General features: G+C 40.3%; 1 protein-coding gene across 1 annotated transcript in view; it reads left to right on the forward strand.

The window, feature by feature from the left end:
* LOC126209973 (pecanex-like protein 1) overlaps positions 1 to 26,551 on the forward strand; it is a 299,631-nt gene that overhangs the window by 8,044 nt on the left and 265,036 nt on the right. The window contains exons 3-4 of the mRNA XM_049939084.1: positions 10,817 to 11,127; positions 23,240 to 23,392. Coding sequence (XP_049795041.1) covers positions 10,817 to 11,127; positions 23,240 to 23,392 — 464 coding nt within the window. The remainder of the gene's footprint in view (positions 1 to 10,816; positions 11,128 to 23,239; positions 23,393 to 26,551) is intronic.

Below are 26,551 nucleotides of genomic sequence, written 5' to 3' on the forward strand. Positions count from 1 at the left end.
ACCACAACAATAGGCAACCTATAAACATGCCACACACGGAAACTAAACCGAAAACATCACCTAACACACAACAAATAAACACACCACCAGAGAGCACCACCGATCACATCAAAACGACACCTACAAACATGTCACTCTCACAAACTAAATTCCACGCCATCGTGATGTCGCACCCCACAACAGCCTTACATCGCGGGTCAAAGCCGTCGAGTGGAATCGGACACTTCTGTTGACCCATATAATCTATGCTACTGAATGTACCTGATGTGCCACATTGTATATGGAATTTAAGACATTTATTCTTTACTGCTAAGACACGCTAATACTCTAATCAACTTGAGCAAATCCCTGACCTCTGGCAGTGCCTTTGATTTCTTTCAGCTGTGAAATGTGAATGCCTGTAGGCAAAAGCTATAGCTGTTTATAGAACTATAGAAAAATTTAACAAATCACCTTGTAGACACGTGAAGCAGCTGTGGCCAGTGTAAAGAAACTGTCTGGGATCCTGTTTCTTAATTTGGATACTGTATTTATTGATTAGTAAATTATGTGTATTTCTTTGTTTCATAATTTCAAAGGGGTTTTCACAAATGCATAGAAATGAATTTTCATTTTTAGTTTTAATTTCTAATAGAAAGTTGGAAAAATGAATACCTGGACAATTCCGTGTATGTCACCTAGTACTAAATATGAATGTAAGTCTCAGGAGTATTTGTATGGAGTGTTGCCTTATATGTAAGTGAAATGTGAATAATAACAGCCCAGGGAGGGGCTACCTTCCCATATTGCCTGTTGGTCCCTCTGTCAGGTGTTCGGGAGGTGTGAATGATCACTTAAGGCAGGTGCGCCCACTTCTGCAGGGGGGGCCCTGTTCTCCAGGTGTGATGACTAGGTAGAATATCATACGAGTGTTATTCTTACTGTCGCAAAATGTTCCATTCCTCACACTTCCTCTCTACCGTGCCGTGTCTCGGTCCCTTGGTGGACTGAGGTGTGCTGCAATGCATCTCGCGCACGGAGACGTGCTCTCCACATTTTAACCGTCTTCCTATGATGGCAAACTGCATTCATTATACATGTTGCGTGCGCAGTGTCGTCGTGATCTTCATGATAGCAAAAAATCTACCTGGACTTCATCCTCTAGTTCTTTTAACAATTCAACTCCCTCTTCCATTGTGTGGGCCAACCTCAGACTACTCTCTGGAACCAGGATCCATTCCCCAATTTCTGGCATGACAGTAGCAGACGATGTCATAGTGGACCCTGCAGCTATCTCCAACAGCTTGGGCCACCATTTTGTGGTGATTTCGAGCTCCTCCCACTGTCACCCTGCCTTCCTCCATTGGAAACGAGTGCAGGAGGCTCAGGTGATACCCATCTCTTCCCAGAATCGTGAGTGCTAAAGTGCCGCCTTTACTGTGAGGGAGCTAGATAGTGCTCTCGTTTCATCGTGCTGCTCCGCCCCAGGGCCAGATGATGTTCACATTCAGATGTTGCAGCATCTTCCTCTTGCGGGCAAGCACTTTCTGTTTCATACATAAAACTGCATGTGGGCAGAAGGCGTGTTTCCCAGACGCGGGCGTGTAGCCACTGTCATACCCATTCGTAAGCCCCGTAAGGGCAAACACCTCCCTTGTAGCTACCGCCTCATTTCTCTCCCCAGCTGTGTTTGTGAGGTGATGAAACGTATGATTAATGTCCAGCTGCTGCGGTGGCTAGAGTCTCGTACTTTACTAATCACTGCACAGTGTGGATTTAGAGTGCACCATTCTGCAGTTGACTGTCTCATCACTTTTTTCACCAATGTCATGAATGATTTTCTGCATAAATCCAAAAATGTAGTGGTGTTTTTCGATTTGGAGAAAGCTTATGACACCTGGTGGAGAACTGGTATCCCCTGTATTCTCTACACGCAGGGCTTCCGTGGCCGTGTGCCCCGTTTCCTTCGGGAAAAGATTGAGTTTTCAAGGTACGCGAGAGTCCTGCATTGTCAGACACCTTCATCCAGAAAAATGGTGCGCCTCAGGGTTCCATCCTGAGTGTTGTCCTCTCTGCTATCGCCATTAACTCTATAATGGACTGTCTCCCACCTGGCATCTATGGCTCCCTTTTCGTTGACGATTTTGGTATCTATTGCAGTTCTCCACAGACCTGTCTCGTTGAGCGGCATCTTCAGTGAGGTCTCGATCATTTTTACTCGTGGAGCATCAAGAATGGCTTTCACTTTTCCACTGACAAAACTGTTTGCATGAATTTCTGCTAGCACAATTGGTTTCTTCCACTGTCTTTACATCTTGAGTCTGTTGCTCATTTGTTCGTTGAAACTCCGAAATTCCTGGGCCTCATGCTAGATAGTTTAATATTTTTTGTGGGATCTAAAATTTAAAAACCTCTCTCACACCGGCCTGATTTAGTTTCACTGATCAGGATAGTAAAAAACATGCGTATATTAAAGGAATTTTCATTCACAAAGCAGGCTTATCACATTCACACAGTTCAGTACTGTTCTATCCTGATTAAATTGAGCTTAACTTAAATTCTATAAGGCAGTGAAGCAATTTCGAAGTCTCGGTGCGACGAAAATTGTCAGTCGATCTCCTAAAACATTTGTAATAATTATTAACTTTCGGTGATCACATGGGGAAGACCGGAGATCTGCTGGTAAGACCGTGTTAGCCTATTTATTGAATGTAATGAACTGGATATCTTGAGCATACAAAACGGCAGGTTCGTCCAGTGTAAATCAGATGTTCCCCACTGATCCCGTGCAACACAGTGTAGTAAGCAGACACTGTCAATAATAATCAGTTAAATAATACGCGAACACACTTACTTTAGTTTAGTTCAGTTCATGTATTAAATTCCTTCTCATACAGAATCTCATCATGATGGCGACTAGCTCAACAATACATACATATACATCTTCGTTCTTTCACGGCTAATCCGCAAGATCTCAATCCTTCTTTTCATAAGAGAAAACATAGATAGCAGAGAAGCTATTCCATGGAGTAAATGCATGCTCCAAGGAATAATAGGGCTTGAAACTACTTTGCATTGATAATCATCGTATATTAAAGTTTAAGAATCGGTAAGATAAGAAGAGAGATTTTGAGATATGTACTGAGTTATATAATTTATAAAAAATTTCTGAAAATATCGCGGAGAGACCGCTGCAAGAGACATTACAATAGGAAACTTTCTTGGTCCTCCCAAGTGTGTTACCTGGCAGCCCACTGAATGCGGTCCCTCAAGGTCCTACGTGTCCTCAGTGGTATTTCCTGGGGGGCAGATTAAACCACCCTTGTTTATTCCAAATTAGACTATGGGTGTTTCGTTTATGCACCTGCGTGTCCGTCCGTCTTATGCCGTCTTAATACTATCCACCATCGTGGCATCCGTTTGTCCACTGGCGCCTTTTACACTATCCCGGTCGAGAATATTTATGCAGAAGCTACCAAACTAGTGCTGTTCTACAGCCGTGACTATCTCCTCAGCAGGTATGCATGCCGTTACTCTGCCATGCTTGGCCACCCATCCTATGCCTCCTACTTCGATGACTCCTTTGATCTCCAATATGGGGCACATTCGTCTTCTGTTACTTCCTGGAGATCGCTTTTGGCTTTTGCTCTGGCAGCTTAACTTATCGCTACCTGCCATTTTCCCAGTGGACGTGAACCCTTCACCACCTTGGTTTCGTGTGGCGGTCTGTGTTAAACTTGGTCTTCATTTGCCCCCTGAGGACATTACACCAGCTTTGCTGTATTTCCTTCAGTTTCACGACCTTCCCACGGAACTTTGCGATAGTACCTTTATGTACACTGACGGCTCTCTGACTGACAGTGGTGTCGGGTGAGCCTTCGTCATGGGCACCGGTATTTTTTGCTGTCTACTTCTGGAACACTGCTCAGTATTTACAGTGGAGCTCCTCAACCTTTATCAGGCCATGCAGTACATCCGGCGACACAGGCTTTTCAATTTCGTCATCTGGCAGGAAACGAGGTTGTGGACGCTGCTGCCAAGGCTGCAGTCCTCGTACCTCAGACTGCTAGTTCTTACATTCCCTCTGATGTTGGCATCTGTCAGCAGTTGGTTGACATCCTCCCGGCCCTCTCACTGAGAGCAGATTTTAGCTAGGTTGTGTATTGGGCACTGTCTTTTTCACCATCGCCATTTGTTAAGCTGTTATACGAGTTGAGGGACATGAAAGGGAGGCCGTTGTTTGGGAAGGGAGTGAGACAGCGTTGTAGCCTCTCCCCGATGCTATTCAATCTGTATATTGAGCAAGCAGTAAAGGAAACAAAGGAAAAGTTCGGAGTAGATATTAAAATCCATGGAGAAGAAATAAAAACTTTGAGGTTCGCCGATGACATTGTAATTCTGTCAGAGACAGCAAAGGACCTGGAAGAGCAGCTGTACGGAATGGACAGTGTCTTGAAAGGAGGATATAAGATGAACATCAACAAAAGCAAATCGAAGATAATGGAATGTAGTCGAATTAAGTCGGGTGATGCTGAGGGAATGAGATTAGGAACTGAGACACTTAAAATAGTAAAGGAATTTTGCTATTTGGGGAGGAAAATAACTGATGATGGTCGAAGTAGAGAGGATATAAAATGTAGACTGGCAATGGCAAGGAAAGCGTTTCTGAAGAAGAGAAATTTGTTAACATCGAATATAGATTTAAGTGTCAGGAAGTCGTTTCTGAAAGTATTTGTATGGAGTGTAGCCATGTATGGAAGTGAAACATTGACGTTAAATAGTTTGGATAAGAAGAGAATAGAAGGTTCCGAAATGTGGTGCTACAGAAGAATGCTGAAGATTAGATGGGTAGATCACATAACTAATGAGGAGGTATTGAAAAGAATTGGGGAGAAGAGGAGTTTGTGGCACAACTTGACTAGAAGAAGGGATCGGTTGGTAGGACATGTTCTGAGGCATCAAGGGATCACCAATTTACTACTGGAGGGCAGCGTGGAGGGTAAAAATCGTAGAGGGAGACCAAGAGATGAATACACTAAGCAGATTCAGAAGGATGTAGGTTGCAGTAGGTACTGGGAGATGAAGAAGCTTGCACAGGATAGAGTAGCATGGAGAGCTGCATCAAACCAGTCTCAGGACTGAAGACCACTACAACAATTTGGTAAGCAGTGCTCCCCCGCCACTTTGTCCTCATTGTGCTCAACCTTTGATGGTCTGCCATTTCCTGATGGAATGCTGCTGCTGTTTTTTCCCATCTGAGCTGTTGTCCGTTTTAGGGAACTTTTTATCCATCGTAGCAATATATTGAAAGACATTTAATTTTTAGTTGAGTTCCTCCGTTTCTCTATGGTGTATTTTATAGATCTTTCTCCATGCCCCTGTCTTCTCTTCTGTCATTTGGGATTAACATGTACTTGTTTTTAACTCCTCTCTTTGTTTTCATTTTCTACAGTTCAGACCTGAGCGCATATGATCCTAGTTGTTTTTGCACCCTACAAACACCCACATCCTACGGTGTTAGTATCCGCCCCATTGTTGATGAGGTGCCCATCTGACAGTGGCTGACAACCTGCTGGACTGTCGTAATGTGGCCACCTCACAGTGCAACCTTAATCTTGCAGACACGCTATCTCTCTATAGCTAGCTGTTGATGCCAAAGCACACGATTTTGTTATGTTTTACCTGTGAAAGTAGTTTCAACCTCTCTTTGTGCAGTACGGTACACTGGCCTCGTCGACCAGTTGAGGGACTGGAGAGGTGCCCTGCCAGTCGGTCCAATCCAGGGAGCCCACGGCTGCCCTTGTTCGGTGATCTGGCCTGGAAACTGCCATTACCACGATTTTAATTCTTTTACATCTGTTGTTGGTTTACTGTGTTATTGTCATTGTTTCTGTTTTAAGATTGAATCTACTTGTCTGCATTGCTAACTTTCTTGTGGTAATGAAGGCTGAAGATACACCAACTGGATGCAGAGGGTATGTCTCCCATTACGTGCCCTGGGAGTCTCCAGCTACTTTTTGGATGGGGCAACTCCCCAGCTTACTCTTTCTCACCCCTACTCATGTCTACTTGCTTCTATCTCTTGGTTTTCTTGATTCTTCAATGTAATCCGGTCAATCATGATTTGTCTTGTGTGCCTTTCCTCTCTGAGGACTATTCCCAGCTTAGTGCTTATAGGATGGAGGGACCAATGACCTCATAGTTTGGTCCCTTTAACCCCATCGATCCAATCCAATGTGTACTAGACACATTAACTTCTGTGGAAACTGAAATTCTTTAAAGACATTGTTGACTGCACAGGCTTTGTGGAGTTGACAAAAACCATGCGAATATTAATGTTATGTTCCCAACCTATCTCAGTTGCCTGCCATGCATGGTATTTAAAATTCTTGGTGAGCTACTTTTATTTATTATGTATTCTGTCTTTTCAAATGATATTTGTAGACTAGTCTTCTAGCTATTTCCTTCAGAAGTTCTAGTGGTTCCTTTGAATTCTTCAAGGTTCCATCTATTGTTATGAGATTGATTCCAAAAACTAAACAATTTATTGTTTCTTTCAGTTGACCCAGCTTTACATAATTACTAAATTTTGCTTTTCTTCCCTTATTTTCTGTTGTGTATAGCTTTTTCTAGTGTACAGTAAAATTATAGTGGTGAGAAACTGTTTGTTTGTCTGATAGCTGATAAAATTTGGAAGGGTTCAGATGTTGTTCTAAGAAATTTTTTAGGTAGGCCTACTGTGTTTGTAAGAGTTCGTGTAATTATTTTCACAGTTTTTCCCATCTACTGCAAATTTCTTCAAGGTTTTGAGAAGGGAGTCTCTGTCTTTCACATCATACACTTATTTTTGTTATTTTTAAGTCAGCAAATATGCCATCTTTATACTTATTGATCTGTTTGAGGTTTAGAATTGGCTCTGGATAGGATCTGTTATTCTTAAATGCCACTTGAAGCTCCTCAATTTATCTGATTGAGGATTTAATATGTCCGGAAGAGTTTTCGGTAAGATTTCGTATTCTAAGGGTAATAATGTAATTCCTGCGTAATTATTGATATGTGACTGTAACATAATTTGAATGTTTTGTTGGAATTATATGACTGACAGACATTAGAGATGCAGGCAGTGGTTTGAAAATGAACACAATAGTTCAAAACTAGTCACCATTAAAGGTTCTATACATCTGTGATAGAGGACATGGTTTCATTATTTACAAATATCTTTAATTCACTATAGAGGTGGTCCATTGGTTTTATGTCTGCATTCTTTGCTCATTTGACTATTATTGCTCACGGAAGTAGCACGTGAATAGCTGACCGCCTTCTTCATTGTAGAGATGCTCATTCTCAGGCAATGGGCTGTAATAAGTCTGCCCTTTGTCAAAGTTGCTAATGTTTCTGGGTTTCCCCATTTGTGGCTCATATTACCACCAGAATAATTCCGCATGCATCTCTTCCCCAAGCATATACTTTGCGTACACTGTCATGTGCCGTCAGTGTCACCAAGTGGCCTCCAGTTTTGTGGTTGGCAGTGGCAATGTGTGTGAGTGAGGTCATTTCTTAATTTTACTCTTGACAAAGAGATCTGTTCTTTCATAGGCTAACTGTGTAACACAAAGGAACTTGGTGACTGTCTTGCAATTAATTCTTTTATTACATATATTCTTTTATTGCATTTGACAGCCTCGAACCACACAAATAGTTTCATTACCAGTTTCAACTTCTTAGCAATTATCATCAGATAATCTGTTTAAAAAAATAAAAAGGGGTAGTAAAATACTAGAAAATAAATTACAAATCAGTTAACTTTTATATGCAGCTTAATTATGCACTTGAATACATTACATACCAATTCATTTACTAAAGAGGTCATTACATAGTAATTCATTAACTAAAGAGGTCATGAGAGGTACCTGCAATGTAAACATATCAGAGCTCTAATTGCTGGATCTGAAGGCTAATGTTAACTACATAACAGTGTAAAGTGACTACTATTTTGATTTTCAATCTGTTTCTTATCACTTTACTACCTCCTTTTTTGTAATTTGTAGACATCTCATCTGATGAAGAATTACAGATAATGATAATATATGTGTGGAGTGAGGCTGTAAAATACTGTTAAAGATCCAGTCTTTTTGATTGAGTTGTCATAGATGAAGGAATGTGTCACTAATGGTGGTACATTACCATTGACTATGAGAGTGAAAAATTCCATCTGGAAACATCCCCCAGTCTGTGACTAAGTGACACCTCTGCAATATCCTTTTTCCCAGGAGTGCTAGATATGCAAGTTTCATAGGAGGGCTTCTCTGAACTTTGAAAGGGAGGAGATGAGGTACTGGCAGGAGTAAAGCATGCGAAGGGTCAAGAGTCGTGCTTGTGTAGCTCAGTTGGTAGAACACTTGCCCGTGAAAAGCAAAGATCCCGAGTATATGGGCTTTGGTCTGATACACAGTTTTGATCACATATGATGTGCTATCAAGAAGAAATACCGCAACAGGGTGGAAAGGGGTTTATAAGTAGATGATTTTTTAAATAAATAAGAGGCATTCATTAGTGTTTGTCTGTAGTTTTGGTTTTCATAGGCTGTGATAGTTGCTTTGATATATTATCCCTAGAGGAATAGCATGGTTGATATTGGGAGCGACACAGAAATATTGATAATCTATAGTATTTGAGGTTGTTAATTTGAATGGTTACAGTACTGATAACTGACTTGCAGAAGTGGGTGTGAAGATGAGGTGACATGTAAAGGCTAAATGTGGAATGTGTGGAACATTTTCAGTCAGACTTCACACACACACACACACACACACACACACACACACACACACACACACACACACACCACTTCCTATGTGGAAAAACTCTGGGAATAAGACATGCTTTGCATTTATGTGTGGAGTAAAAAGGTGGTGTTAGGGAAAATAATTGAAAATAACTGATACCAGTGTCATATCCAAAGTCCTTTGGGACCATTGATTGATTGATTGATTGATTGATTGATTACAGTCCCAGTGATATTTCAACTCTGCTCATGAGCCAGGAATGGAAATAGGGTGATATTTCAACCTTACTTATGAGCTAGGAGTGGAATGGGGTGACTTACTGATAAGTAAACGGGTAACACCAGGTAATTAGTATAGTATACATCATCTATCAACATTATGAAAAGCATAGTTGCTACTCACCATACAGCAAAGATGCTGAGTCGCAGATAGGCACAACAAAAAGACTGTCAGAAAGAGAGCTTTTGGTCAACAAGAACTTCATTGAAAATACACACACACACACACACACACACACACACACACACACACACACACACACAAAAGTAACTTACACACGACTACCGTCTGTGACTGCTGTTGATTGTGGCCTCAGCAGCTAGAGACTGTGGCCAAGAGTGTGTGAGTTGCACTTGTGTGTGTGTGTGTGTGTGTGTGTGTGTGTGTGTGTGTGTGTGTGTGTGTGTATTTTCACCGGAGGCCTTGTTGGCCAAAAGCTCTCTTTCTGACAGTCTTTGTGTTGCGCCTATCTGCAACTCAGTCTGCCCGCCATATGGTGAGTAGCAACTATCCTTTTTGTAACATTGTTACATTCCATCTCGGATTGTCCATTGTTTGATTATACATCATCTCTGTGTCATAACACTAAAATTGTAGTAGCACTGGTGTATGTGAGAGATGTAGTAGCAAGTTTCATATCAGCGCACACTCCGCTGCAGAGTGAAAATCTCATACTGGAAACATCCCCCAGGCTGTGGCTAAGCCGTGTCTCCGCAATATCCTTTCTTTCAGGAGTGCTAGTTCTGCAAGGTTCGCAGGAGAGCTTCTGCAAAGTTTGGAAGGTAGGAGACGAGGTACTGGCAGAAGTAAAGCTGTGAATACCGGGCGTGAGTCGTGCTTGGGTAGCTCAGTTGGTAGAGCACTTGCCCGCGAAAGGCAAAGGTCCCGAGTTCGAGTCTCGGTCGGGCACACAGCTTTAATCTGCCAGGAAGTTTCATATCAGCGCACACTCTGCTGCAGAGTGAAAATCTCATTCTAGATGTAGTAGCGTTCGTCTTCCTACAGTGTATTAGTATCTGGACTAAATAGTATATTTAAATACATTATGTTCCACAGATTCACAGTGAAGAGATCCTTAAGGATAAAAACATGTTGTAAAACAAGGATAGATAAGAAAGTCTTATTCTAATGTTCCTTTCACAGACGCTAAATGAAATGGTCCTCGTGGCTGTGGAATGAGTTAAAAAAAAAAATCTGAAATGTAAACATCATTTATTTATCACTTTACTGCACTGAAAATTTGTAGAAATCGAATGTTATATAACTTAGTATTTGATGTTAATAATATAGCATAACTGGTTTTACTAAGGAATTCTCGAGTGGAGTAGTAGGCGTTGGCCAACAATGAATCCTTTATACTCTTCATAAACTGAACTTTACTATTAGCTAATCTATTTGTGGCTGCTGGAAAGTTGCTGAAAATGTTTGTTTCTGAATATTGGACAAATTTGGCAACCAAAGAAAGTGACTTTAAGACTATATGTAGGTTATTCTTCTTTCAATACTACGAATTGAGCTGTTGGTTTGGGAAAAAGGGGCAGGTTTGCTGTACATACCATCAACTACGCGATGTAGCATAAATGTGGTTGACAGTCTAATCATTTCAGTGGCTACTATGCTACTGATATTGCCATTTTTAATTATTCCAGTAATGTGTGTGTGTGTGTGTGTGCGTGTGTTTTCACATTTTTATACTGACAGTACAAAACATTTGTAATAACTTTGAGGACTCATATATTTAGAAATAATTACCTCTGTATGCTCTCGTACAGTGCCACCGAGGAAGGCATCGAACTGCAGGACTTGGGCAGCAGCAGTGGTGCAGCGGGAGGGAAGAGGTCGAGCGACACCCCGCCGGTGGGATGCAGCTCCCGCAACTCATACACGGAGCCCGGCAACGGGAACGGTTCCGGCCAAGGCGTGAGCGCGGCAGCCGGAGGGGTCGCCTCCCAGCCGGGGGGTGGCGGAAGGGGCGGTGACCGCGACTCGCTCAACTCGTCCACGGAATGCCACGCCAGTGCCACGCGTCTCAGCAGCCTCGATGATTCCGTATTCCACAGTAACGGAGTCAGCAGTACAATAGGTAAGGTTTGTGGTAGATGTCATTATTCTGTGTTTTAGAGGCAGTGACTGTGGGCTGCAGAACAGTCAGTTCTTCTTCTCCTGCTCGGGGTATCCCATACTGGCCAGAAGTAATTTGTGGTGGAAAAAAGAGAGATTCTGTGGAGAAAAATTTGTCTCATTAAGATTCCATTCTCATTTCCTTCTGCCACCTCAAAGAAAACTGTAAAAATCACTGAATCTTGCCATAATTCCACAGTGGCGTCAATCAGTATTTAGAAATGAAGGAGATGTGTAGCATTACCTGTTTAGAGCATTAAATAACTTTTTTGCTAAACAATGTTGTGTTCTAGTGCTAAACCTAATGTGGTTGAACTGTTTTAGACTTATAGGCCATGTGTTCTGGAGTATGAAGCTTCCAGTCTTCACCCTCACGACTTCATTAAGATTTTCCATTGTTTTATGAATTACTTCTGGCAAATGCTGGAAAGGTTCCTACTATATTGCAACAGCTAGTTAACGGTCCTCTCCTTGTCAAACTACAACTGTAAACATGTAAATACCTGTATACCTGTACATATAATAATAATAATAATAGAAGGAAAACAAAGGCAGAGGATGAGATGGTCAGATGAAGTTAATAGACACCTCATGTACTGTTATTACCAAGCAACAAACCTAGGAACCAACACAACTGGATACAGATCACAAGTATACACAACATTTATTACCAGATACCCAAAATTAAAATTTTTAACAGAACAACGACTAGCTGATCAGATCCGTGTAATAATCAAAAATAACAGGATACCCCAGTCAGAATTAGAAAACATCAAACAACAAGTACAACAAACACTGGAACAAAATAATGTGCTATCAGAAGAAGAAGAAAATACAGTAATTGACTCAAACATCCCAGAGCAAACAAACAAAGAACCAACACGCACCAATTAAACAATCAGAGGAAAACGAAATCTTAAGACAGCCACCAGAACAAGCACAAATAGAACACGAAGTGACACACGTTAGATATAGAAGAAAAATTTCAGCTGACATATATAGAATACAAAGACACAAATACAGACATTAGACCATTCTTGCATAGACTGCCAAATAACCCACAAGTCGAAACAAAAATAAAAACTATCAACACAATCATACACAACAAAATAAATGAAAACACAACTATGGAAGAGCTACAACTACTGGTTTATATAGGAGCACTCACTACACTAAATATACACACTAGGCAGAGATCAGAACCAACCAACACACAGAAGAAACCCACAAAACCAGCATGGCAACACAGGCTACAGATCAGAATAGAAAAACTGAGAAAGGACATCGGACAGCTAACACAATTTATAAGAAATGAAATGTCAGAAAAAAAAAAAAAAAAACGAAAAAGGTTAGGTAAAATCTCACAACAAGAAGCGGTAGAGCAATTAGATGAGAAGAAGCAGAAATTACAAGCATTGGCCAAACGACTTAGGAGATACAAAAAAAGTGAAAATAGAAGGAAACAAAACCAAACATTCAACGCAAACCAAAAGAAATTTTACCAGACAATAGATAACACACACATTAAAATAGACAATCCACCAAACATAACAGACATCGAACACTTCTGGAGCAACATATGGTCAAACCCGGTACAACATAACAGGCATGCACGGTGGATACAAGCAGAAACAGACACATACAAGATGATACCGCAAATGCCTGAAGTGATAATTTTGCAACATGAAGTCACCCAAGCTATTAATTCTACTCACAATTGGAAAGCACCTGGAAAAGATAAAATAGCAAATTTCTGGCTAAAGAAGTTCACCTCAACACATTCACATCTAACTAAATTATTTAACAATATATCTAAAAAGAAAGATGATGAGACTTACCAAACAAAAGCGCTGGCAGGTCGATAGACACACAAACAAACACAAATATACACACAAAATTCAAGCTTTCGCAACAAACTGTTGCCTCATCAGGAAAGAGGGAAGGAGAGGGAAAGACGAAAGGATGTGGGTTTTAAGGGAGAGGGTAAGGAGTCATTCCAATCCCGGGAGCGGAAAGACTTACCTTAGGGGGAAAAAAGGACAGGTATACACTCGCGCGCACACACACACACACATCCATCCACACATACAGACACAAGCTTACCCTAAGGTAAGTCTTTCCGCTCCCGGGATTGGAATGACTCCTTACCCTCTCCCTTAAAACCCACATCCTTTCGTCTTTCCCTCTCCTTCCCTCTTTCCTGATGAGGCAACAGTTTGTTGCGAAAGCTTGAATTTTGTGTGTATATTTGTGTTTGTTTGTGTGTCTATCGACCTGCCAGCGCTTTTGTTTGGTAAGTCTCATCATCTTTCTTTTTAGATGTATTGTTTCCACGTGGAATGTTTCCCTCTGTTATATTCATAAATTATTTAACAGTTACATTGCAGACCCATACACATTCCCTGTTACACTTACACATGGAATAACTTATCTGAAACCTAAAGATCAAGCGGACACAGCAAACCCAGCTAAGTATCGCCCCATAACATGCCTACCAACAATATACAAAATATTAACTTCAGTCATTACACAGAAATTAATGACACATACAACACAGAACAAAATTATAAATGAAGAACAAAAAGGCTGTTGCAAAGGAGCTCAAGGATGTAAAGAGCAACTGATAATAGATGCAGAGGTGACATACCAAGCTAAAACTAAACAAAGGTCACTACACTATGCATACATTGATTACCAAAAAGCTTTTGATAGTGTACCCCACTTATGGTTACTACAAATATTGGAAATATACAAATTAGATCCTAAATTGATACAGTTCCTAAACATAGTAATGAAAAATTGGAAAACCACACTTAATATCCAAACAAATTCAAATAATATCACATCACAGCCAATACAGATTAAGCGTGGAATATACCAAGGAGACTCATTAAGTCCTTTCTGGTTCTGCCTTGCTCTGAACCCACTATCCAACATGCTAAATAATACAAATTATGGATACAATATTACTGGAACATACCCACACAAAATCACACATTTGCTATACATAGATGATCCAGAACTACTGGCAGCAACAAATCAACAACTCAACCAATTACTAAAGATAACAGAAGTATTCAGCAATGATATAAATATGGCTTTTGGAACAGACAAATGTAAGAAAAATAGCATAGTCAAGGGAAAACACACTAAACAGGAAGATTACATATTGGATAGCCTCAGCGACTGCATAGAAACGATGGAAAAAACAGATGCCTATAAATATCTAGGATACAGACAAAAAATGGGAATTGATAATACAAATATTAAAGAAGAACTAAAAGAAAAATATAGACAGACTAACAAAAATACTGAAAACAGAATTGACAGCAAGAAACAAGACAAAAGCTATAAATACCTATGCTATACCAATATTGACCTACTCATTTGGAGTAGCGAAATGGAGTAACACAGACCTAGAAGCATTCAATATACTTACACGATCACAATGACACAAATATAGAATACATCACATACATTCAGCAACAGAAAGATTCACATTAAGCAGAAAGGAAGGAGGAAGGGGATTTATCGACATAAAAAACCTACAATACGCACAGGTAGACAATTTAAGGAAATTCTTTCTAGAACGAGCAGAAATCAGCAAAATACACAAAGCAATCACTCATATAAATACATCTGCTACACCACTGCAATTTCATAACCACTTCTACAACCCTTTAGATCACATAACATCAACAGATACGAAGAAAGTAAATTGGAAAAAGAAAACACTACATGGCAAGCACCCGTATCATCTAACACAGCCACACGTCGATCAAGACGCATCCAACACATGGCTAAGAAAAGGCAATATCTACAGTGAGACAGAAGGATTCACGATTGCAATACAGGATCAAACAATAAACACCAGGTATTACAGCAAGCATATTATTAAAGATCCCAATTCCACAACAGATAAATGCAGACTTTGCAAACAATAAATAAAAACAGTATATCTCATCACAAGCGTATGTAGAATACTAGCAAATACAGAATACCCCAGAAGACATGACAATGTTGCAAAAATAATTCATCAACAGCTTGCCTTACAACATAAGCTTATAAAACAACACATTCCTACATACAAGTATGCACCACAAAATGTACAGGAGATTGATGAATACAAATTATACTGGAACAGAACCATAATAACAGATAAAACAATGCCACATAACAAACCTGACATCATACTCACCAATAAAAAGAAGAAATTAACACAACTAATCGAAATATCCATACCCAATACAACAAATATACAAAAGAAAACAGGAGAAAAAATTGAAAAATACATCCAACTGGCTGAGGAAGTCAAAGACATGTGGCGTCAGGATAAAGTTGACATCATACCAATTATATTATCAACTACAGGAGTCATACCACACAATATCCACCAGTACATCAACGCAATACAGCTACATCCAAACATATATATACAACTACAGAAATCCGTAATTATTGATAAATGTTCAATTACCCGAAAGTTCCTAAACGCAATGTAACATATACCGTACAGTTAAAAGGAAGTCACGCTTGATCAAGGTCCGCGTCACTTTCATTTCGAACCAGACCTAGGATCTGAGAAGGAAAGAAATTATAATTATAATAATAATAATAATAATAATAATAATAATCATCATCATCAATGTGCGCATGCCGCCACCCCCCCTCCCCCACTTACACACACACACACACACACACACACACACACACACACCCTCTTAAACAGTAATACCACAGTATTTATCCACAGAAAAATACTACTACTATACTACTACTACTCCTACTACTAGTAGTAGTAGTAGTAGTAGTAGTAGTAGTAATTAAAAGAAGTCGTTTTGCTTTGTGAAGCCATTTTTTACGTTAAAAAAATACTTTATTGAAGTGGTAATAACATAACTGCGGACGTTATCAAGCAACAATGTACAAAAAATGTCTGCTTCCATTTGTTAGCATGCCATGATTTGCAAAGCAGACTGTGCGTCAGCCTGTAATTATGTCCGGCATTCCCATCAGATGGCATAATATTGTACACTCACAAATGTCACACTCTGTGTGTGATGTAATTTTCGTGCTGCAGCAGTGACTAAACCTGCTTATAGATCACATTTATTTGTTCTAGATGTAGAATGTCACGGCTGTGATTGTTTGGTATTAAGCCGCTCAACAGAAGTGTGGGATGTAAGTACACGTCAGACTTCCGCACTGATCATCCACCGTACAGTCGTGATCTCGCTTCCAGCAATTTATATGTTTCTTTGCACCTCCAGTCTGCATTTTTACATTTACCAAGAGCTAATGATGACCATCAAAAGCTGATTTCATTCTCAGGCAGCTAACTTCTAACAAATGAATACAAAAGTTGATCTCACAATATGCCAAGTATCTAAATTCTGATAGTGATTATGTTGAAAAAATAGCTCAAACTGTGCTGTATCTGTTGCCAGTAGTGTTCTCCATGTAACTATGTTTCTTTTCCCTGTGGTTTCACTCGCATGCTTATTTGACACATATTGCACTCATCTTCTAATCTGCCATCTTTGGGCCCATCTCCCCCTCTCCTCCCCATGTCTATCTCCTCCAGTCTTCTCTCTGACCATATCCTCCTCTGCCTCCCTCTGTCCATCTCCTCCTCCTACACCCTCTGTCCACATCTTCCACCCCACCTCTCTCTGACTGTCTCCTGGTCCCATATCTCTTTCCATTGCCTCGTCACCTTCCCTCCTAGCCATCTCCTTTTTGCACCCATCTCCCCTCTCCCTGTCTGTCTCCTACTCCCCACCTCTCCCTATTCATCTCCTCTAGTACCTTTTCCTATCTGCTCTGCCCCTTCTCTCCATATCCATCTCGTTTTCAACCCTCCATCCTCTCTGCCCATCTCCATCCTTGTGTTTGTCCATCTCCTCCTCCCCCTCTATCCCTATCCATCTCCTCTCACCTCTCTTCCTATCAACACCACCGCCTCCTCCTCCTCCTCCTCCCCCTCCCCCTCCCCCTCCCAACTGTCTCTGTTATTTGTTTCCTGTCCCCTTTCTCTGTCCACCCCCTCCCGCCCCCTCTCTCTGCACAACCCCTCCTGCCCCCGCCCCCCCTCAAATCTCTCTCTCTCTCTCTCTCTCTCTCTCTCTCTCTCTCTCTGTGTGTGTGTGTGTGTGTGTGTGTGTGTGTGTGTGTGTGTGTTTCTACCTTCCTCTCTCCCTATCAGCCTCCCCTCAGCCATGCCCATCTGCACATGTAGCCCCTTTAAAACAGTTTGATAAAGCGTGCTGATACTGTTCCAACAAAACATGCTTCCCATGCTGGGCAGCGTACATGTTCGGCTGGAAAACCATTTCTTGCCACTGTTGTGTAGCCTACCATGCAAAGCAGGTTGATAAACTTCTGCTTTTAATCACAAGCATGAGCAGTGTGTAAGGTTGTTTATTATTATTGGCCTTCAGCACAAAATAAAAACTTCTATCTAGTGCACTTTGATATGGTATCCATCATTGTCGCCACTCACAAGGACAGGTCCTGTGGGGTAGGATTTACTTTTTGAAACCACTTACACAGCCCATGCATCACACCCAGCAGTCATTCATCCTGGTGGACCCTTGTTTTGTAGGTAATCGACGTAAGAATATTTCAGAATTTTGTGTGATGTTCCTAGAACCTTAAGAAAGCATTATCACGCATACTGACGGTGTAGTGTAATAATTAAGTTACGTTCCACACATTCAGAAGGTTGTGTGTTTGAATATCATTAGGTGCTTTGATATTTTTATTTTTTAATCTTTATCACAATAACTTTGATCATTACTTTTATTGAAGTAATTGATCTAAATGTAGTTTAAAAAATTTCTAATACTTTTTCATATTATGATGACCATCATATTGACTTTTTGATTTGCTCCCATTTTTTCTCTTTAACATTCTTCTTTAATTTGGAATCTTTTTTATGTGAGTTTAATTATTTGTTATGTATTAACGTAAGAAGTCAGCCTCATTCTGCCAACGGCCTTGTCAAAGAGGGCGGAGGAGCGGATAGAGGTTCAGGGCACTCTCTTGTCCTAGGGGTGGGAAATTGCCCCTAAAGGCGGAAGAATCAGCAATGATCAACGACATGAGGATGCAGAAGGCAATGGAAACCACTGCATTAAAGACACGTAACGTGTATCCACGGGCATGTGGCCTGTAATTGAAGAAGTATCATGATGATCTCTCCATTGGCAAAAGATTCCGGAATAGTCCCCCATTCGGATCTCCGGGAGGGGACTGCCAAGGGGGAGGTTACCATGAGAAAAAGATTGAATAATCTACGAAAGGATAACATTCTAAGAGTCGGGGCGTGCAATGTCAGATATGCAAAGAAGTGGGATACGGAAGTACTAAGGAATGACGAGATACGTTTGAAGTTCTCTAACGCTATAGATACAGCAATAAGGAATAGCGCAGTAGGCAGTACAGTTGAAGAGGAATGGACATCTCTAAAAAGGGCTATCACAGAAGTTGGGAAGGAAAACATACGTACAAAGAAGGTAGCTGCGAAGAAACCGTGGGTAACAGAAGAAATACTTCAGTTGATTGATGAGAGGAGGAAGTACAAACATGTTCCGGGAAAATCAGGAATACAGAAATAAAAGTCGCTGAGGAATGAAATAAATAGGAAGTGCAGGGAAGCTAAGACGAAATGGCTGCAGGAAAAATGTGAAGACATCAAAAAAGATATGATTGTCGGAAGGACAGACTCAGCATACAGGAAAGTCAAAACAACCTTTGGTGACATTCAAAGCAACGGTGGTAACATTAAGAGTGCAACGGGAATTCCACTGTTAAATGCAGAGGAGAGAGCAGATAGGTGGAAAGAATACATTGAAAGCCTCTGTGAGGGTGAAGATTTGTCTGATGTGATAGAAGAACAGGAGTCGATTTAGAAGAGATAGGGGATCCAGTATTAGAATCGGAATTTAAAAGAGCTTTGGAGGACTTATGGTCAAATAAGGCAGAAGGGATAGATAACATTCCATCAGAATTTCTAAAATCATTGGGGGAAGTGGCAACAAAACGACTATTCACGTTGGTGTGTAGAATAGATGAGTTTGGCAATATACCATCTGACTTTTGGAAAAGCATCATCCACACAATTCCGAAGACGGCAAGAGCTGACAAGTGCGAGAATTATCGCACAATCAGCTTAACAGCTCATGCATCGAAGCTGCTTACAAGAATAATATACAGAAGAATGGAAAAGAAAATTGAGAATGTGCTAGGTGACGATCAGTTTGGCTTTAGGAAAAGTAAAGGGATGAGAGAGGCAATTCTGACGTTATGGCTAATAATGGAAGCAAGGTTAAAGAAAAATCAAGACACTTTCATAGGATTTGTCGACCTGGAAAAAGTGTTCGACAATATAAAATGGTGCAAGCTGTTCGAGATTCTGAAAAAAGTAGGGGTAAGCTATAGGGAGAGACGGGTCATACACAATATGTACAACAACCAAGAGGGAATAATAAGAGTGGACGATCAAGAACGAAGTGCTCGTATTAAGAAGGGTGTAAGACAAGGCTGTAGCCTTTCGCCCCTACTCTTCAATCTGTACATCGAGGAAGCAATGATGGAAATAAAAGAAAGGTTCAGGAGTGGAATTAAAATACAAGGTGAAAGGATATCAATGATTAGATTTGCTGATGACATTGCTATCCTGCGTGAAAATGAAGAAGAATTAATTGATCTGCTGAACGGAATGAACAGTCTAATGAGGACACAGTATGGTTTGAGAGTAAATCGGCGAAAGACGAAGGTAATGAGAAGTAGTAGAAATGAGAACAGCGAGAAACTTAACATCAGGATTGATGGTCACAAAGTCAATGAAGTTAAGGAATTCTGCTACCTAGGCAGTAAAATAACCAATGACGGACGGAGCAAGGAGGACATCAAAAGCAGACTCGCTATGGCAAAAAAGGCATTTCTGGCCAAGAGAAGTCTACTAATATCAAATACCGGCCTTCTGAGGATGTACGTCTGGAGTACAGCATTGTATGGTAGTGAAACATGGACTGTGGGAAAACTGGAACGGAAGAGAATCGAAGCATTTGAGATGTGGTGCTATAGACGAATGTTGAAAATTAGGTGGACTGATAAGGTAAGGAATGAGGAGGTTCTACGCAGAATCGAAGAGGAAAGGAATATGTGGAAAACACTGATAAGGAGAAGGGTCAGGATGATAGGACATGTGCTAAGACGTGAGGGAATGACGTCCATGGTACTAGAGGGAACTGTAGAGGGCAAAAATTGTAGAGGAAGACAGAGATTGGAATACGTCAAGCAAATAATTGAGGACGTAGGTTGCAAGTGCTACTCTGAGATGAAGAGGTTAGCACAGGAAAGGAATGCATGGTGGGCCGCATCAAACCAGTCAGTAGACTGATGACCAAAAAAAAAATTAACTTTGATTTAATTTCTACTATGTTATCATCTTATATTTTTGTTCATGTTATTGCATTCATGTATGTTCCTCATTTGGCTTGAATTTTGTTTTACTTATAATCACTTTCTTTATTTAAATCTTCATCTGCTTTATTTTGTCCATAGTCCAACAAGAATTTGCTTTAAGTTTATATATGACAATTACTGTAAAAAATGTAAGTCTTCAACAAAAAACACATTTTTGACACCATTGCACATCAATATAAGTAGATCATTTTGTCTTTTGTTTTCAGCTAATGGACCAGCATTTTCGAATGTTTAAATGTTATGATACACAAATAAAAATAATTAGATCCACATGCATGTAGACACCAAATGGAAAAAGAATGAAAGGAAGAAAACAATGAGAGAAAATCAAAAGTTAAAACAATGATTGACATGATATGACAGGTTGCTATAAATTAAAAAAAAGAAAGTTATATGTAAACCAGTTAACTGAATAAAACATTAAGGAAGTCATTTCGGTAAAGTTTGAAAAAGAAAAATTTTTATAGTACCTGATTGAGATTCAAACTCGAAATCTTCGACTTATTTTGAATGTACCTTAGCTATTATGCTATGCCACCAGCCTGTTTAATATTGCTATTTTTAAGACTAGAGCATAATGTGAAATTATGAAACTTTTTTCACCCATCATTTGGTAATGGGGTCTTGTCGAGGTGAATGGCAGCAGGGTGTGATACCTGGTACCATAACCTACATCACTGTATAAGTGATTTCAAAAAATTGATCCTACTGCTAGAAACATCTCCTTGTCAGATATGAATACTCAGTGTCATCTGAAGGTGCCAAATCAATCAATCTCCTGTCACTCCCACCACTCTTTTCGTACCTTCTCTAACTCCTGGCAAAACTCCCCCCCCCCCTCTCCCCTGCCCCCGCCCCCTTCAGCCGAAGACTGTTCTTTTGTTATGGTGTTGCATGACATCATTCTTGTGGTGTCTGTATTAAGTTTCTCTGATCGTGCCCTACTTCAGGATAACGAAATATCTTTTTATCAGACTATCATTTTTACTATTTCAGATTTTACTGAAACCCAATATTCTGTGTGATTCAGTAGACCAAAATAAAATTTGGGGACCATTACAGGCTGCCAATTCTGTTCACATGCAAATCGTATTTATAACAGGGTATTTTGACTCATACTTAGATGGAGATATCTCAGCTGCTTCAAAATGCTTTTTAAAGAAAATGTCAAAAAGTGATTTGAGCAGTGCTCTTGTATTGGGATTTGAAGGTTTATTTGAGGGAAGCCGTCCCCTGCAAAACCCATTACACCACTGTGAATAAGAGATGATTTTGATTTACAATAAATTTTAGTAATCATCATCTCCACCTTCATCTAGTGTTCATTATTTAGCACACAGTCCTTCACTCCTTCCAGCCAACTGTCTCTTATTCTTCCTCTTGATCTTTCCTTCCATCTTGTGTGTCTGTCTGGGTATCCTCTTCTCATCTATTTGCTTAACTTATCTGTACCATGTAAAGCTTGTTTACCCTGTCCTATCCTCTCCAATCCTGTAATAGTTCCTCCTTCACTTATTCTCTGATATTCTCATTTCTTAACATGTCTAACTTCGTTGCACTGATCTCTGAGGCATATGTCAGACTGGAATGTAGTACGCCCAGTATATAAACCTTCTGCTGTTTTGAGGGACATCCGTCCTCTGTTTTGAGTTTCTGACACTCTTCCAGAATGCTTCTGCTTGTCTCCCTCTCTCATTTACTTCTGTCATTTTTTCCATTCTCCTGTATTAAGTTTCTCTGATAACATACTCAAAACTTTCCATCCTCCTCAGTCTTTCCCCACCAATCGTTATCCCATTTGTGACTCTCCCCATCACCCCTGTCGTGATCATTATTTCACACTTACTTATGCTAAATTTCATTGCATATCCTCGTCTTATTCCTTGCCGTACATTAACTGCTCCTGCACTTTCTCTTCCTCGACTTCCTGGATCGTCCGACAGTCTGAAAATGCCATTGCTTTCATGTTTCCTTCCTCAATTACTTGTGCCATTCTGGTCATTATCTCATCCGTCACCCATAAATGTTAGTAATGTTTAGAAAAATTTCTGAAAAGGAAACCAAATGCGAACAGTTTAATTGCGTGGTGGAAGCTGATGTAAGTATAAATAGCGTTTAATATGAAAGCAGATGGGTAACCTCAAACAATATTAAGTTGTAACCAAAAGTATTACGTGACATCAGAATCAACTTTTACTTCGTTAAAATTTAGTATCACAAGTATATTTCAAATAAAGAACACTGGAAAATGACTTCCTTCAAAAAGTTTAATGTGACTGAGGAGCCAAGCATGAGAAGATAACATCATCATCCAGATGAACATTGTTGTAGATTCTGTAAATCCGATGTAGGCAGAGAGCCATTGAAGGTGAGCATACAATATCAAAACACATCGCTGTTTTTTATACTCTAGTTTTTTATGCAGTTGAGCTGAACCTAACCTAAAAAACCTTTTTTAGTTTTTACGGGCTTCATGGAAAAAATATAATTCGTACAGAACAGTGTGGCAATGTCTGTATCTTTGTTGCACTGAGCACGAGACAGATGTTTTTGGAATAAGATATTTTCTGCCTGTTTGCCAGACCTGAAAGTGGATGTCCACCGCAAGAACAGTTCGGAGAGCAGCGAGGAGGTTGCAGTACTGAGGCCGGTGGTGGAGCGCGTGTCGGTGCACCGTGCGGAGGCCTGTACGCAGGCGGACCACAACTGGTCTCTCAGAGGCTCGAAGACGCGTGGTGGGTCACGTTGCAACCTGTTGTGCTTAGATCGTCGGTGTACTGTTAGTGCAATTTGTTTAATTTTCTGAATTACATTACACGGTACGCTTTGCTCACGAGGCGAGATGCAATGAGGAAAGCATCGAAATATTGAAACCTCTGATAAGTTGGCAAATTGAAAGAATATTTGACGAGAGCTGTAATTTTGCATTGGAATCGGCGATAGAAATGTGGACTTACTTTGGATGAGTGGTTGCTCGGGCTGACGAGAGGAGGTAACACGGAGGGGTAAAAGGTACACGGCAAAGAGATGGGGAGGTAACGGGAAGGAAAGCACCACCGTCCTGGTCACAAACTGTCCATTTGAGACCGACTAACTGCAGTGTCATCCTCACTCTGCCAACGGCATCACTCGAATGCTCTTCCCGCTGTTGTCAGTTTAGCAGACCTGGTGCTGCTGCTTCAGATTTGAGGAGCTCCTCAATTGACCTCATGAGGTCAAGTGCAGTGCACCCTATTGTCACAGGCCTCCCACTCGGCATTACCAGAAATTGAACCGGGGTCCTCCGCACGTCAGTTGGCTATGCTGACTATTCAGTTGTGGAGGCAGAGGTAATAGGGACATGACAAAGTGGGAGCTAAGTGTGTCTCTGTAGTAGTTATTAAACAGTGAGAGGGAGGATGGGAGAATGGAGAATGTGTGATGCTGGGATCTGGGTCTGTGTAAGTGAAGTAGCAGCTGTGCTTGTGAGGGGGGGGGGGGGGGGGGGATGCAAGAAGTGGGAGCCTCTTTCAACAACCAACCTATCTGGATCCTTCTCCTAGTACCAGTTCCTCTGAACTTCATAGGTGACAACTGACCCACCAACAATTTGACAAAGGTAGTGTTCATAGCAGTTTTCGTTGATGGTTACCATCTGATTACTGAAGTTGAGTGACATTGGGCCTGGCTAGTATTTGGATAGGTGACTGTTTGCTGAAAACCAGGTGCCATTAGTTTTAACAACATGCAAGTCACCAAAGTAGCTTCCAGTTGAAAGACTTGCGCCAGGCGATAGTGCCACACAGAGATATTTTTTTCTGTAAGTGCAGGTGATTTTAAAAAACATAACTAGCACACTTTCATTGGTTGGCATTGGCTACTGGTAAATAGTCAGCAAAGGATATTATGTACATTAGGCTGTCTTAAGTGTGACTCAGTGAAATACACTGATGTAAATAAATAAGCGTAGACCAGGGATGGCAAACCTCTCTACATATGCATGCCATTTTTTCTAAAGAAATGTTTAATGTGACCATGGTAAGCCATCAAACTATCTGTAGTACTAAATTTTAATAGTGTGTATTGCTTGTCTTTTACTTTCTTATTTTCTACATGTTCAGACATATGATAGTACACGAATATATGCATATATTGAGATTTGATATTGCATAAAAATTTTGGCTCTACCGATTAATGAAAAAGAACAACTAAATACTTTCACAATAAAAACTCTTTTTTTTTTTTCAGCTACGAATCGAACTTTCCTACAGCAGTTGTAAAATAAATATTTCTAGATTATCTAAATGAAAAATTATTGTGATTTCTGTTACTGCAAATTCAATCTAGATCATTTATATAATATGAAACTCCGTAACTTTCAGCGAGTGCAAGCTGAACTTGTCATGTGATAAACGGTTTCTTTAGCGAGTCTTTAATGTTCCAATTGAACCTGATTTATGCATAACTCTGCTCTGTGAAATTCTTATTTATACCTAAAATTTTGCCAGTCCCAGCAAAATATGATTTAAAAACTTTTTAACTAACCTTGTATATACACGAAGCATTTTTACTGAGATCACTGTTATACGCAACACATTCTGGTGAAATAAATTGAGTTTTGCATAACCATAATAAGCATTGTTATTTGAGAAGAAACTCTGCGACATTTTCTATAACTTTGTTGACATGTGCAAGTACAGAGTGTGGGTGGCGCAATGGAGACAAAGCCACAGATTATCAAAACAATTTTGCTTAAGCCAGTTTTTTTTAACAACCATACAAATATCTGTGCCATTAGTAGTTGCTGGCAACATTATTATCACAATTAATTCTTTGATGTCATTTACAACGCAATATTCAGCAAACATCACTAAACAGACAGGTTTAGTTAAATCTGTACTTTCGTCAATACACAGCGGAATATAAGGAGAGGACTTGACGTAATTTTGTTGTTGTCATTTTACATTTTCCACCAGTTTTACAATTCTGTTTTTTATTGTGTTTCTAGACAAAGGAATGTATTTGACGTGCTCAATTATCTTACCTTTATTTTCAAAATCTTCAACAAGTAATGTGGCACATGCTAACTAGGCTTCCTTAAAAAAAATTACATCGCCAAAAGTTTTACTGTGCTGGGCAATGACATTTGCAGCTGAGAAACTTGTGGCGGCACTGGTATTACTATTTTTGCTAACTAACTTAATCATCATGTCGACTTCCTGAGCCTGTCTTTAATAGCACATGCAATGAATTTCTTTTTCTCTGGGTTGCTTTTTTTGACGTTGAGCTTTGTTTCGTAGCACCATTTTACCGATGGTGTTCTACATGCTACTCTCTCGTAACATGAAGCACATACCACTTTCTTGCCTTTATTAATCGTGTCATATTTCTCAGTCCACCAAGTTTGAAATTCTGTGTTACACTAGTCTTGCACTTTTTCTTTCTTTGCCAAACTAGCCATTATGAATAATATTCACAAGGTACTATGTGTAATTGCAGCACACGAAATAAGCACACAACAAACAAAGCAAACAGGTGAACATTAGAATTAAATTTTCACTCTACAGCGGAGTGTGCGCTGATATGAAACTTCCTGGCAGATTAAAACTGTGTGCTGGACCGAGACTCTAACTAGGGACCTTTGCCTTTCGCGGGAAAGTGCTCTACCAGCTGAGCTATCCAAGCACGACTCACGCCCCGTCCCCACAGCTACTGATACTGGTGGAATTAAAGCTGTTAGGACGGGATGTGAGTCGTGCTTGGGTAGCTTAGCTGGTAGAGCACTTGCCCGCGAAAGGCAAAGGCCCCAAGTTCAAGTCTCGGTCCGGCCCGAGTGCACTGTGACACACTGTGAGTGAACATAAACAAAGAGCTGTCATCTAAAACTTCTGTTGTGCCTCGGCACTGATAGCCTG

Source organism: Schistocerca nitens, chromosome 10 (genome assembly GCF_023898315.1).
Source record: "Schistocerca nitens isolate TAMUIC-IGC-003100 chromosome 10, iqSchNite1.1, whole genome shotgun sequence".
Lineage (NCBI taxonomy): Eukaryota > Metazoa > Arthropoda > Insecta > Orthoptera > Acrididae > Schistocerca > Schistocerca nitens.